The sequence below is a fragment of the Oncorhynchus masou genome, chromosome 23, assembly GCF_036934945.1.
Source record: "Oncorhynchus masou masou isolate Uvic2021 chromosome 23, UVic_Omas_1.1, whole genome shotgun sequence".
In the NCBI taxonomy this organism is placed as follows: Eukaryota; Metazoa; Chordata; class Actinopteri; order Salmoniformes; family Salmonidae; genus Oncorhynchus; species Oncorhynchus masou.
The window spans coordinates 43,922,011-43,937,619 of record NC_088234.1 but is presented as its reverse complement, the minus strand read 5'-3'; the positions used below and the strand labels follow the sequence as shown (position 1 = coordinate 43,937,619).

At 43.8% G+C, this 15,609-nt stretch overlaps 1 protein-coding gene across 1 annotated transcript in view; it reads right to left on the bottom strand.

The window, feature by feature from the left end:
- LOC135510878 (serine/threonine-protein kinase 32C-like) overlaps positions 1-15,609 on the bottom strand; it is a 140,714-nt gene that overhangs the window by 24,684 nt on the left and 100,421 nt on the right. Inside the window, exon 4 of the mRNA XM_064932186.1 lies at positions 5,169-5,342. Coding sequence (XP_064788258.1) covers positions 5,169-5,342 — 174 coding nt within the window. The remainder of the gene's footprint in view (positions 1-5,168; positions 5,343-15,609) is intronic.

Here is a 15,609-nt window from a genome sequence, read left to right as displayed (position 1 = left end):
GTACCGCTTGTCATGCGGAAGCAGAGAGTACAGTTTATGGGCTTGGGTGGATGGAGTCTAACAATTTTCCAGGCCTTCCTTTCACACCGCCTGATATAGAGGTCCTGGATCGCAAGGAGCTCGGCCCCGTGATGTACTGGTCTAGCCGCACCACCCTCTCTAGTGCTATGCATTCGAGGGCGGTGCAGTTGCCATACTAAGCAGTGATGCAGCCAGTCAAGATGCTCTCAATGGTGCAGTCACCTCCCCGTTTCCTGTAGTCATCATCGCCAGTGATCAGGCCTACCACCGTTGCGTCGTCAGCAAACTTGATGATGGTGTTGGAGTTGTGCGTGGCTACGCAGTCGTGGGTAAACACAAGAGTACAAGAGTGGACTAAGTCCCCCGTGTTGAGGATCAGCGTGGCGGAGGTGATGCTGCCTACCCTCAATACCTGGGGTCAGCCCATCAGGAAGTCCAGGATGGTGACGAGCTTGGAGGGGACTATGGTGTTGAACGCTGAACTGTAGTCAATGAACAGCATTCTCACAAAGGTATTCCTCTAATCTAGGTGGTTGAGGGCAGTGTGGAGTGCAATTGAGATTGCATCATCTATGGCTCTGTTGTGGAAGTATGCTTTGAGTGCGTCTAGGATGTCTGGGATGACGGAGTTGATGTGTACCACAACCAGCCTTTCAAAGCGCTTCATTATTACAGATGTGAGTGCCTCAGGGCGGTAGTCTTTCTGGCAGGTAGCCTTAGAGTTCTTGGGAACAGGAACGGTGGTTGTCAGCTTGAGACGTGGGGATTATAGAGAGAGGTTGAAAATAACCATGAATATTCTTGCCAGCTGTTCTGCACAAACATTGAGAATACACCCTGGAATAGTTTGGCCCCGTGGCCTTGTGAGCGTCGGCAGGGGCCCTCATGCACAGCTTGGTGTTGTTTTTTGCCGAAGTGAGATTGTTTAGTAGAAAGGCACTGTTGGGCATATCACGGCTGGGTCTTCCTTTGTAATCCATCATGCCACATGCGGTGGGTGTCAGAGCCTGTATAATAGGATTCCACCTTATTCCTTCTGTCCTTTTGCTAGTTTGAAACCTCTGCAGCGGTCGTAACAGGAGTTGATTGTGTCCTCAGCCGTAGGCTCGGGGGTTGGCAGTGATAGCCCTCTGTACGGTAAGCCTGGTCTTTATCATCTTAGTGCCAACCTCTGTGTTAATCCAGGGCTTTTGATTGGGGAAGCAGCAAAACTTCACTATGGGGACAACGTCAGAGGTGCATTTCCTAATGAAGCCGGTGACGGAGGTGGTTAGCTCGTCGATGTTATCAGAGGAGTTCCAGGGCATATTCCAGTCAGCTCTAACAAAGCAGTCCTGTAGTATAGCCTCTGATTCGGTGGACCATTTCTCTGTGGAGCGAGTAACGGATAGTTCCTGTTTGAGCTTCTGCTTGAAGACAGGAAGCAGGAGTATAGAATAATGATTGGCCGAAGGGGCGAATCATTGCCTTTTATGCTGCTTGTGGGTAGAGTAACAGTGGTCTAGGACTTTATCACCACTAGTGGTGAAGGAGATGTATTGATGGAAGTTGGGCATCACGTAAAAAGAAGCAGCCTCCGTCCGGGTGCATGGTTTTCCTGCTTGTTTATAGCCTCAACTACATATCACCTTTAGTAGCATAAATGCTATTGTGTTCTTGGAAATGCATTGTTTCTCATATTCTAATGTTATCAAGACTTTCATAAACGCAACCAAAGGATTATTTTTCCGATAGCATACAGTATATGACTTTTATTTATTAGACTGTTAGCATGTTGCAGTCAAAAGGGCTGCTTATTGACATAGTAAGGGGCATAGCGAGGACTGGCAGTTCTAGTGTTAACAGTTTGCAATCGCAGTGTGTTTGAGCTCGAAAGGAGGGCCAGGAGACGCAGACAGAATTTTGGTTAGCAATGGCTAAAATTAGCTGAAGTTAGTAGTGGCTGTTTATAGAAATCCGAACAGTGGATTACTGTCCTGGCCCATAGATTACTGTCAGGGTAAGAACCATATAACTGAAATCCTTTTAGCCTGACATTTGAATTTAACACTATTAAGAAGGCAAGGACACAGTGTCATACACTCAATTAGTATTTGGTAGCATTGCCTTTAAAATGCTTAACCTGGGTCAAACATTTCAAGTAGCCTTCCACAAGCTTCCCACAATAAGTTGGGTGAATTTTGGCCCATTCCTCCTGACAGAGTTGGTGTAACCGTGTCAGGTTTGTAGGCCTCCTTGCTCGCACACGCTTTTTCAGTTCTGCACATAAATTCCCTATAGGATTGAGGTCAGGGGTTTGTGATGGCCACTCCAATACCTTGACTTTGTTGTCCTTAAGCCATTTTGACACGACTTTGGAAGTGTGCTTGGGGTCAATGTCCATTTGGAAGACCCATTTGCAACCAAGCTTTAACTTCCTGACTGATGTCTTGAGATGTTGCTTCAATATATCCATATAATGTTCCTCCCTCATGATGCAATCTATTTTCTGAAGTGCACCAGTCCCTCTTGCAGCAAAGCACCCCCACAACATAATGCTTCCACCCCCATGCTTCAAGGTTGGGATGGTGTTCTTCAGCTTGCAAGCCTCCCCCTTTCTCCTCAAAACATAACGATGGATATTATGGCCAAACAGTTCTATTTTTGCGTCATCAGACCAGAGGACATTTCTCCAAAAAGTACGATCTTTGTCCCCATGTGCAGTTGCAAACCTTTGTCTGGCTTTTTATGGAGGTAATGGAGCAGTGGCTTCTTCCTTGCTGAGTGGCCTTTCAGGATATGTAAATATAGGACTTGTTTTACTGTGGATATTGATACTTTGTACCGGTTTCCTCTAGCATCTTCACAAGGTCCTTTGCTGTTCTGGGATTGATTTGCACTTTCCGCACCAAAGTACTTCATCTCTAGGACAGAGAACGCGTCTCCTTCCTGAGCGGTATGATGGCTGCGTGGTCCCATGGTGTTTATACTTAAGTACTATTGTTTGTACAGATGAATGTGGTACCTTCAGGCGTTTGGAAATTTCTCCCAAGGATGAACCAGACTTGTGGAGGTCTACACATTTTTTTTCCTGAGGTCTTGGCTGATTTCTTTTGATTTTCCCATGATGTCAAGCAAAGAGGCACATAGTTTGAAGGTAGGCCTTGAAATACATCTACAGGTACACCTCCAATTGACTCAAATTATGTCAATTAACCTATCAGAAGCTTCTAAAGCCATGACATAATTTTCGGGAATTTTCCAAGCTGTTTAAAGACACAGTCAACTTAGTGTATGTAAACTTCTAACCCACTGCAATTGTGATATGTAAACAATTGTTGGAAAAATGACTTGTGTCATGCACAAAGTAGATGTCCTAACCAACTTGCCAAAACTATAGTTTATTAACAAGAAATTTGTGGAGTCGTTGAAAAACGAGTTTTAATGACACCATCCTAATTGTATGTAAACTTCCAACTTCAACACTTCAAGGAAAGTGTTGTCGTGAACTAGTGAATTGTGTGTCTGTATTGAGTCTAAAAAAAAAAATGTGTACACTGCAAATTGAATACAACTAAACCCAAAAGGAGATTTGAATTGACAATAACAATAATTTCTTACCTTGATTACACGGAGAAAACACAGTTTTAGCTGAATTCCTGGGGAATTCCCTCCACAAAATATATAAACTTAGCAAAAAAAGAAACGTCCTCTCACTGTCAACTGCGTTTATTTTCAGCAAACTTAACATGTGTAAATATTTGTATGAATATAAGACTCAACAACTGAGACATAAACTCAACAAGTTCCACAGACATGTGACTAACAGCGATGGAATAATGTGTCCCTGAACAAGGGGGATCAAAATCAAAAGTAACAGTCAGTATCTGGTGTGGCCAGATCTCCTCATCATGGACTGCACCAGATTTGCCAGTTCTTGCTGTGAGACGTTACCCCTCTCTTCCACCAAGGCACCTGCAAGTTCCCGGACATTTGTGTGGGGAATGGCCCTAGCCCTCACCCTCCGATCCAACAGGTCCCAGACGTGCTCAATGTGATTGAGATCCGGGCTCTTCACTGGCCATCGCAGAACACTGACATTCCTGTCTTGCAGGAAATCATGCACAGAACGGCAATATGGCTGATGGCATTGTCATGCTGGTGGGTCATGTCAGAATGAGCCTGCAAGAAGGGTACCACATGATGGAGGAGGATGTCTTCCCTGTAACGCACAGCGTTGAGATTGCCTGCATTGACAACAAGCTCAGTCCGATGATGCTGTGACACACCGCCCCAGACCATGACGGACCCTCCACCTCCAAATCGATCCCGGTCCAGAGTACAGGCCTCGGTGAAACGCTCATTCCTTTGACGATAAACGCGAATCCGACCATCACTCCTGGTGAGACAAAAGCGTGACTCGTCAGCGAAGAGCACTTTTTGCCAGTCCTGTCTGGTCCAGCGACGGTGGTGATGTTGTTGCCTGTGATGTCTGGTGAGGACCTCCCTTACAACTGGCCTACAAGCTCTCTGTCCAGCGTCTCTCAGCCTACTTCGGACAGTCTGAGCACTGATGCAGGGATTGTGCATTCCTGGTCTGCCACTGCGAGGACTATTATCTGCTGTCTGTCCTGTAGCGCTGTCTTAGGCATCTCACAGTACAGACATTGCAATTTATTGCCCTGGCCACATATGCAGTCCTCATGCCTCCTTGCAGGATGCCTAAGGCACATTCATGCAGATGAGCAAGGACCCTGGGCATCTTTCTTTTGGTGTTTTTCCAGAGTCAGTAGAAAGGCCTCTTTAGTGTCCTAAGTTTTCATAACTGTGACCTTAATTGCATAACGTCTGTAAGCTGTTGGTATCTTAACGACCGTTCCACAGGTGCATGTTCATTAATTGTTTATGTTCATTGAACAAGCATGGGAAACAGTGTTTAAACCCTTTACAATGAAGATCTGTGAAGTTACTTGGATTTTTACAAATTATCTTTGAAAGACAGGGTCCTGAAAAAGGGACGATTCTTTTTTTGCTGACTTTAAATATATCTATATTTGTTTCTAAAAACTTTGGGGGGACAAAATAAAACACTTTTGCCACCTGTTGCCAACCCCTGTTGTATCTCATACCAGTGCAGTGGATTCTGTGTCTATGGATAATGTCCATACCTGTGGATGATGTGCTGGCTCTGCAGGTAGTCCAGTGCCAGGGTCATCTCACACAGGTAGAGTTTGACAGCGTCCTCATTGAAATGGACGTTCTGTTGGAGGTGGTAGCGCAGGTCCCCTCCCAGCAGCAGATCCACCACCATGAACATGTCCTCCTCGTCCTGGAACGAGTACCTGGGACACAAGGCAGGGGTCAAAGGTCAAGAGGGCTCAGTCAACATCCTGCTAGTGCCAGGACACCGACAAACAGTCAGACACAGACTCATACACACAGACACTCAGGATTGAGAAACACACACACACACACACACAAGGCACAGAAACACACAGAGAGACACACACAGACACACAGGAACAAAACTCAGAAACACACAGGTGCAAGACAACATGCTGACCACATGCATCCTGCCCAGATAAATAATAAATAAAACACAGTAGCAATAAAACATGGTAGCATATCTTACTCAAGAAACTCACTATGTATGTATGTGTGGAACTAAGTGTGTGTGCACAACTGTGCATAGATCAGGGCTCTCAACCCGTTCCTGGAGAGCTACCGTCCTGGAGATTTTCACTTATCTAGTGCACATTATTTTAATAATTAGCTGGTTGAAAAGCTGAGTCAGATTAGTTACAACTGGGGTTGCACAGAAACCTACATTAGGGTAGCTCTGCAGGAACAGGGTTGGAGAACGCCGGCGTAGATGAATAGCCGATAACGTGTTAATGTGGATTCACTTGTAAGCTCAAAACAAGCACAGTGGGAGCCATTACTTTGGGATTGATCAGCATCTTAATGAGCTGCCATTTGTTGGAGTGAATGCAGGAGAGTGACTGTCAAATTAAGGCAAGAACAGTGCCAGACTTTAACTGATGTCTCTTAACTGAAAATGGCTGGTGGACGGCTTAAGATCATAATGATCTGGGTGGGGTTTGTGACAATCTACTACACCATCTCGCCACAGGCATCTACTAAACATCAAGCTCTACTGGCACACTACAGCAAGCCTTGTACAATAGAAATCCAAACCACACAGTACATAAACAAAACGTCAGAAACCCACAATCACCTTTCTGTAATCATGAAAAGGGAGAGATCGAGAGAGCAAGAATAAGAAAGTGAGAGAGAGAGCGCGCGAGAGAGGCTTTCCGGAGGTTCTCAATCCGTAAAAGGTAAAACAACTATCAAACCCAGGTTCCAATCCTGGTCACTATTGCAACATTATAATTTATTTTTCATCTTGGCAGATTTCCTATATAGCTCCATTTCTCCGAGCTTATCCCCACACACTCAGGGGGCATTTTGATTGGCCCTCTCCAGGCGCAATTTCCTGCTATCTATATCTGACAAATGGAGCGCCATGCTCAGAGCGAGCAAAAATAATTCCATCTCACTGGGACATCAGTTCTGCAAAGCCAAACACCGTTCACAACAGTACACTATACAGGTCAAACGTTTGGACACACCAACTTATTCCAGGGTTTTTCTTTATTTTGAATATTGTCTACATTGTAGAATAATAGTGAAGACATCAAAACTATGAAATGGAACACATGGAATCACGTAGTAACCAAAAAGTGTTAAATACAAACATGTTATATTTGAGATTCTTCAAAAAGTATCCACCCTTTGCCTTGATTATAGCTTTGCACAACCTTGGCATTCTCTCAACCAGCTTCATGAGGTATGCATTTCAATTATCAGGTGTACCTTGTTAAAAGTTAAGTTGTGGAATTCCTTTCCTTCTTAATTCGTTTGAGCCAATCAGTTGTGTTGTGACAAGGTAGGGGTGGTATACAGAAGATAGCCCTATTTGGCAAAAGACCAAGTCCATATTATGTCAAGAACAGCCCAAATAAGCAAAGAGAAATGACAGTCCATCATTAATTTAAGACATGAAGGTCAGTCAACATTTCAAGAACTTTTAAAAGTTTCTTCAATTGCAGTCACAAAAAAAACATCAAGCGCTATGATGAAAATGGCTCATGAGGACTGCCACAGGAAAGGAAGACCCAGAGTTACCTCTGCTGCAGAGGATAAGTTCATTAGAGTTACCAGCCTCAGATTGCAGCCCAAATAAATGCTTCTCTTCTTCTTATTCAAGTAACAGACACATCAACATAAACTGTTCAGAGGAGACTGCGGGAATCAGGCCTTCATGGTAGAATTGTTGCAAAGAAATCACCACTAAAGGACACTAATCAGAAGAAGAGACTTGTTTGGGCCAAGACACAAGAGAATGGACATTAGAGAGGTGGAAATCTGTCCTTCATCCTGGTCTGATGAGTCCAACCACCGTGTCTTTGTGAGATGCAGAGTAGGTGATCGGATGATCTCCGCATGTGGTTCCCACCGTGAAGCATGGAGGAGGAGGTGTGATGGTGTGGGGTGCTTTGCTGGTGACACTGATTTATTTAGAATTCAAGGCACACTTAACCAGCATGACTACTACAGCAGCGATACGCCATCCCATCTGGTTTGCCCTTCATGGGACTATCATTTGTTTTTCCACAGGACAATGACCCAACACACCTCCAGGCGGTGTAAGGGCTATTTGACCAAGGAGGAGAGTGATGGAGTGCTGCATCAGATTACCTGGCCTCTACAATCACCCAACCTCAACCTAATTGAGATGGTTTGGGATGTGTTGGACATACAGCCAACAAGTGCCCATTATACTGTATGTGGGAACTCGTTCAAGACTGTTGGAAAAACATTCCAGGTGAAACTGGTTGAGAGTTGGCCAAGAGTGTGCAAAGCTGTCAACAACGCAAAGGGTGACAACTTTGAAGAATCTCAAATATATTTAATTTGCTTAACCCTTTTTGGTTACCTCATGATTCCATGTGTTATTTCATAGTTTTGATTTCTTCACTATTATTCTACAAATGTAGAAAATAGGAAAAATAAAGGAAAAACCTTGAATGAGTAGAAGTGTCCAAACTTTTGACTGGTACTTTATATACAAAAATATGTGGACACCCCTTCAAATTAGTGGATTCGGCAATTTCAGCCACACCCGTTGTTGACAGGTGTATAAAATAAAATATTGGCAGTAGAATGGCCTTACTGAAGAGCTCAGTGACTTTCAACATGGTACCGTCAAAGTATGCCACCTTTCCAACAAGTCAGTTCGTAAAAAATGTGCCTTGCTCGAGCTGCCCCGGTCAACTGTATGTGCTGTTATTGTGAAGTGGAAATGTCTAGAAGCAAGAGGCTGAATCGCAAATGGTAGGCCACCCATCTCACCGAACATTTACATTTACATTTAAGTCATTTAGCAGACGCTCTTATCCAGAGCGACTTACAAATTGGACGGTACCGCCGAGTGCTGAAGCGCGTCAAAATGATCTGTCCTCGGCTGCAACACTCACTAACGAATTCCAAACTGCCTCTGGAAGCAAGATCAGCACAATAAATATTTGTCAGGAGCTTCATGGAATGGGTTTCCAGGGGCGAGCAGTCGCACACAAGCCTATGATCACCATGCACAATGCCAAGCGTCGGCTGGAGTGGTGTAAAGCTCACCGCCATTAGACTCTGGAGCAGTGGAAACACATTCTCTGGAGTGATGAATTACACTTTACCATCTGGCAGTCCGACGGACCAATCTGTGAGGGCGCTACCTGCCCCAATGCATAGTGCCAACTGTAAAGTTTGGTGGAGGAGGAATAATAGTCTGGGGCTGTTTTTCATGGTTTGGGCTAGACCCTTTAGTTCCAGGGAAGGGAAATATTAACGTTACAGCATACAATGACATTCTAGACAGTTCTGTGCTTCCAACTTTGTGGCAACAATTTGGGGAAAGCCCTTTTCTGTTTCAGCATGACAATACCGCCATGCACAAAGCGAGGTCCATACAGAAATGGTTTGTCGAGATCAGTGTGGAAGAACTTGACTAGCCTGCAGAGCCCTGACCTCAACCCCATCAAACACCTTTGGGATGAATTGGAACGCCGACTGCAGTCCAGGCCTAATCGCCCAACACCAGAGGACAACCTCACTAATGCTCATGGCTGAATGGAAGCAAGTACCCACAGCAATGTTCCAACATCTATTGGAAAGCCTTTCTAGAATAGTGGAGGCTGTTATAGTAGCAAAGGGTGGACCAACTCTATATTAATGGCCATGATTTTGAAATGAGATGTGACGAGCAGGTGTCCACATACTTTTAGTCATGTAGTGTATCTGCCTGACATCAAAAGGAAAACACAGATCAATTGATAAAATGGTTAGATAAAAAAAAGATCTTAATTAATATTCTCAATAATATTTCTGTTTAACATTTCTGTCTAAAGCATTGGTTCAGAAGAAGTTCTTATGGACAACTGGTAGGGATTGGCAGAGATCCTTGCTAAACAAAATATTTGACTTGCTGTGAACCGCATTGTATAAGGTTATAGTAAGTCAGTGATATCATCTATAGCCTAGTTGTAAAGTACAGCCTCTTGAAGCCGAAAACAGCATGACATTGGAGGATTTCCACCAGACCTTCCCTCTCTTTCAGACCAATAGCAATCCCATGCAGAATCCATCCGTCGACAGCCTGGTGACGTGTCCAATAGCAATTCATCCGACCAAGCTAACAAACCTAACCTGTGCAAGATGACGGGTCCCCCACTCCAAACACATACAGCTTCAACAGATGGCCAGTCTGAGATTGGTTGAGATGGTGTTTGCTGTCCACAGGTCCAGATTATTATCACCCTATTATCACCTCCTTGTCATCCCCTGATCCCGAGAAGCATCCAGCTGATGGTGAAGGCCCTCTGTGGCAGCCAGTGTGATGCCAGTGGTATTTGAGCCCATTTTCTGAGTCTCCTTGGCTGAGATTAGTGTAGTTTCCACATTTCCTTCACTCAGTGACAGGTAAACTGTCAGACATGGTGCTGACATCTGAGCCATATGAAAGCATTGAGAGTGATAGCGGTGTCACCTTCAGATGTAACACCAAGGACAGAGAGAACAAGAGAGAAAGAAGTGAGAGAAATGAAGAGTGATCATTGCAGATGAATGAATTTCCAAATACAGCATGTGTCTCACTCGATATGTTTGGGGAATTCAAAATCAGAGCCCACACACAATGTCTGTAAAAATTGTTCAAAGAGAGTCCAAGAATGCAGGTAAGACAAATGGATGAGACTAACACAAGTTAGTGAAAGATTAACATTATAATCTGTGAGACCAGACACAGATGGAGTTTTTTTAAATGTCTCCTTTTGTCTTTTCTCCCATGTAAAAATATAATACAGAAGTTCAAGTTCAGACCAGAAACTTTAAAGAGAAAGTTATAAGAGGAAGCGGTTTGAGAAAGGACTTGTCATGGGTCAAATATGCCCAAAACAGATGATTGGGGACCTGGCTAAGGCCTGAGCCCTGAGAGTGCTGTGACAGAGCCAAGGATATGGGCCATGTGGAACAGCCAGGCCAAACTGACTGGGACATCAGAGCACAATCAGGCCATGATGAAAAATGAGCTGAGGGAAGCAGAGGGAGAGGGCGAAAGAGAGAGAGAAAGAGAGATGAGAGAGAGAGGGATGCAAGGGAGAGAGGGTGAAAGAGAGATGGGGGTGATATGGGGAGAGACCGAAGTAGAGCGAAAGAGGAAGAGAGAATGGATGAGAGACACTGGGCTCTGAATGTGGACTGCTTTGTGACTGTGGCCTAGATAGTCTTGTGATAGAGAGACAACTTGGCTGAGGCTGGTCAAGGGGCTGGATCACAAGACACACCTGGCTCCTCTGAGGGTCCATCTAACAATGCAGTGAATGTGTGAGCGCTGCCTCTCGCCCTGCGGTCCCCTGCCTAGTCCCCCCTGTTACCCCCCTCTGGTCCCGTCAGCACATCTCTCTCTCCACCCCCACTGGCCTGATTTCACAAGGTGCACTTCTGACGGACGTCCTACAAGAACTTAAAATGGTAAGGTGGCACTGGAAAGTTCCAGTCGCAGAGAGAACAGAACACCACTAATGGTGAGGTGGCTTTGGAAAGTTACAGAGTCCTTTGACTGTGACGTTAACGCCTGTGACGTTCTGTCTACTGCAGAATAAATGCGTGTGTAACAGCAGAAGACGAAAGTGAAAAGAACTAAGCCCTCTGAGGAAATATCCTTCAGTTAGGGGGCGGCAGGGTAGCCTAGTGGTTAGAGCGTTGGACTAGTAACCGGAAGATTGCGAGTTCAAACCCCCGAGCTGACAAGGTACAAATCTGTCATTCTGCCCCTGAACAGGCAGTTAACCCACTGTTCCCAGGCCGCCATTGAAAATAAGAATTTGTTCTTAACTGACTTGCCTGGTTAAAGAAAGGTAAAAAAAATAAAAAAAATAGTTTTATGGATGACAAAAGAACCAAAGCTGCCACTAGTGGCGGCTCGCCAGCTTGGGCGTTAGGGACGGCACCCTACTTGTGATTGGTCCAACCCCAAAAATATTTACCCAACAAATATATATTATATAATTCATGAATCATGTTTTTAAATGCTTATAAAAGTGTGGTAAATGTGTACATTTTCCTGCTTCTAATATTGTTCAAAACAAGCTGTTTAGTTACTTACTACTCTGCCCCTCTGTGGGCAGCTCCACCTCCATTGGGCGCACAGGCCGTGCAAACATTTACATTTAAGTCATTTAGCAGACGCTCTTATCCAGAGCGACTTACAAATTGGTGAATTCACCTTCTGACATCCAGTGGAACAGCCACTTTACAATAGTAAACATTGCTTGAATTGTTTTGCCAGCAATTTGCTATGAGGGGAAACTGCCCCAATGATAGGATTTCATAGCATAAATTATAACAGCACAAAGTAAATGGACTGTCCTGGGGTGCTCAAATTTGTGTTCAGTCAGAACTTCTGGGCCTGCTCTAGTCTCCGCCTCCCAATGAGTCTCTTGAACCAGACGGCTGTGAAGGACTAGATGCTCGATCAGGTACAGAAGGTGCTAAAGCCAAAAGCTAATTGTAATGAACTTGTAAAATAAATAATCGTAACAGTCATAGGAGCCTGGGGCCTGACAGACCGGACAAGATTCAAAGGACAGGGATACACTAGCTAGACCCTTCTCGTCGCTGATCTGGTGGGACAAAAAAATGTATGGCCAATTTTATTGTTTCCCCCTGATGTTGTTTATCAGGTTCTACTCTTCTGATCAGGTTCATCAAGGTGACATGTGGACTAAAACAGCATAAAACCTGGTGTATCAGAAAGCATTATCAAATTAGCCAGCGAGAGTAATTTTGTGAAACATTGATAATTTTTTTTGTAAAATTCACCAGTTATTTGCCTTTGATAAGCAGCTGGCAAGCTATTGCTAGCTGGTAGCGCCCACGTCAATTTCAAGCCGTTATAAACTCATATCTGACTAACTCGGAAATATGAAACACGCTTTGTGACATTATGTTAGCTAGCTATCCCCAGTTTGATAATGTGTTTTCACTTACTGCATCTGCATGCTTGTTGGGTTAACAACCATATTGGTTAAATCAGATGTGGTCAGAGAGAGAGAAGAAGCATTTATAAAAGGAGGCTTCCCCTGTAGATCATGTACCTCTTGTAGCACCATAAGGAAGTGTTATAACTTTGTATGCCCTCAGACTTCTAGGACCTATGAGATAAAGTCAAGTATTTATATGTTACGGTGTTCTTGTCATAAGAATTTTATTGGAAAAACATCCCACGCCTTGGAGAACCTAAATCCACGATTAGACCTGAAGATATCACCTTTCCAGTTGCGAGACACTATACAGCAAAAAAAACATTCTATTAATGAATTGCGTTGCGTAAGAATCAAAAAAGTTAATCCACCATGTAGATGAGGTGATTACAACAACAAATTACTCCAAAGAGAAGCCATGTGGATATATAAGAGTTTAATTTATCTCCACACGGTCTAAATTAAGAATTTGATTTCACCTCCTTCTTATAAGCCAAATTTACTGTTATACAAGAACACCGTCCATATCAGATTTAGCATATCGTTTAACAGTTGGCCCCACATATTTATGAATGGCTGTGCCTGTTGTCCTCTGTGGTGTGCTATCTCATGAATTTATATGATGTATTCAGGTGAGCGGACACCTGGGGCAGTTGATTCGTGAGTTGCCCTTCGTGCCCACTCCCATACCCTATAATTCTGTATTTCTTTGTGCCTAATTTGTAAACATGTAGACCAGAAAAGCCACATCCAGATGAGTGACAACCATGATTAGAAGTGCCTGCTGCTAATCGGTTGTTCTCTATAAATGCTGTTTTGAATAAAACACATTTTTTTTAACCTACACACTGAGGAAGGCTGTGAAGCCAAAACGTCTGTGTACGCTATCCCTGATGCAGTGAAAAATAAATAAATAATGTAATAATGAAGTAAGCTTTGAGTGCGAACCCACAACACCTTTTTGAATTCATGGGTTTTATGCACCAGCCAAGCTTCTCTGGGAGCGCGATGGTTCTCTTTTGATGCTTCTTGGGTTATCCCCTGGTGCACTCGTTTGTTCGTGAGCTGGCTGCTCATTCTAAATAGTATAAATCTGTTCAAAACAGTAGCAGCATGTGCAGCAGTGGTCATATATGTATATATACGGTGCATTCGGAAATCATTCAGACCCCTTGACTTTTGCCACATTTTGTTACGATACAGCCTTATTAAAAAATGTATTACATTTTTTTCTCATCAATCTACACACAATGACAAAGCAAAAACAGGTTTAGACATTTTTGCAAATGTATAAAAAAAATTATCACATTTGCATAAGTATTCAGACCCTTTACTCAGTACTTTATTGAAGCACTTTTGCAAGCGATTACAGACTCAAGTCTTCTTGGGTATACGGCTACAAGCTTGGAACACCTGTATTTGTGGAGTTTCTCCCATTCTTCTCCGCAGATCCTCTCAAGCTCAGTCAGGTTGGATGGGAGCGTCACTGCACAGCTATTTTCAGGTCTCTCCAGAGATGATCGATCGGGTTCAAGTCTGGGCTCTGGCTGGGCCCCTCAAGGGCATTATGAGACTTGTCCTAATATTATGAGTACTTGTCCAAAACCACTCCTGCATTGTCTTGGCTGTGTCCTTATGGTTGTTGTCCTGTTGGAAGGAAAACCTTTGCCACAGTCTGAGGTCCTGAGCGCTTTAGGAAGTCTTGGTGGTTCCAAACTTCTTCCATTTAATAATGATGGAGGCCACTGTGTTCTTAGAGCTCTACTTTGCTCCATTCAACTATCCTACAATCCAGACGAGTCTCCGAGTCCCTGCTGCTGAAAAACAACCCCACAGCATGACGCTGCCACCACCATGCTTCACCTTATGGATGGTTCCAGGATTCCTCAAGACGTGACGCTTGTAATTCAGGCCAAAGAATTCAATCTTGGTTTCATCAGACCAGATAATCTTGTTTCTCATGATCTGATAATTATTTAGGTGCCTTTTGGCAAACTACAAGCGGGCTGTGGTTCCTTTTACTGTGGCGTGGTTTCTGTCTGGCCCACTCTACAATAAAGGCCTGATTGGTGGAGTGCTGCAGAGATGGGAGACCCTTCCAGAAGGATAACCATCTCCACAGCGGAACTGTCAGAGTGACCATCGGATTCTTGTTCACCTCCCTGACCAAGGCCGTTCTTCCCCGATTCCTCAGTTTGGCCAGGCGGCCAGCTCTAGGAAGAGTCTTGGTTGTTCCAAACTTCTTCCACTTAAGAATGATGGAGGCCACTGTGTTCCTGGGAACCTTCAATGCTGCTGTCATTTTGTTACCCTTCCCCAGATCTGTGCCTGGATACAATCCTGTCTTGGAGCTCTACGGACAATTCACCCAATGGTTTGGTTTTTGCTCTGACATGCACTGTCATCTATGGGACCTTATAAAGACAGGTGTGTGACTTTCCAAACCATGTCAAATCAATTTAATTTACCACAATCAAGTTATAGAAACATTTCAAGGATGATCAATTGAGTCTCATAGCAAAGGGCCTGAATACTTTTGTAAGTAAGGTATCTGTTATTTTTAAATTTTTAATAAATTTGCAAACATTTCTAAAAACCTTTTTTCACTTTGTCATTATGGGGTATTGTGAGTAGATTAATGAGGAAAAATAATTCAAGCAATTTTAGCTTAAGGCTGTAATGTAACAAAATGTGGAAAAAGTCAAGGGGTCTGAATATTGTCCGAATGCACTGTATCATCTCAAAGAAACTACTGGTTGTTTTAAAACATATCATTATATTTCTGTCATGCTGCTTTGTTGACAACTCCAACCATCTTGCATCCCAGGTATTCAGCCAATCAGCGGCTGCCGCTGGCTGCCACCCAGAGCTTGTTATGACTATTGTGTTTGGGGTAAAGCCTAATTAGTCTCAACGTCTCCCAGAGCTTTGTTCTGTTCAGCCGGGAATCAATATTCTAGATGGACATCGAGGAGGACAGGGTGTGCATCTATTCTCACCACAGTGACTG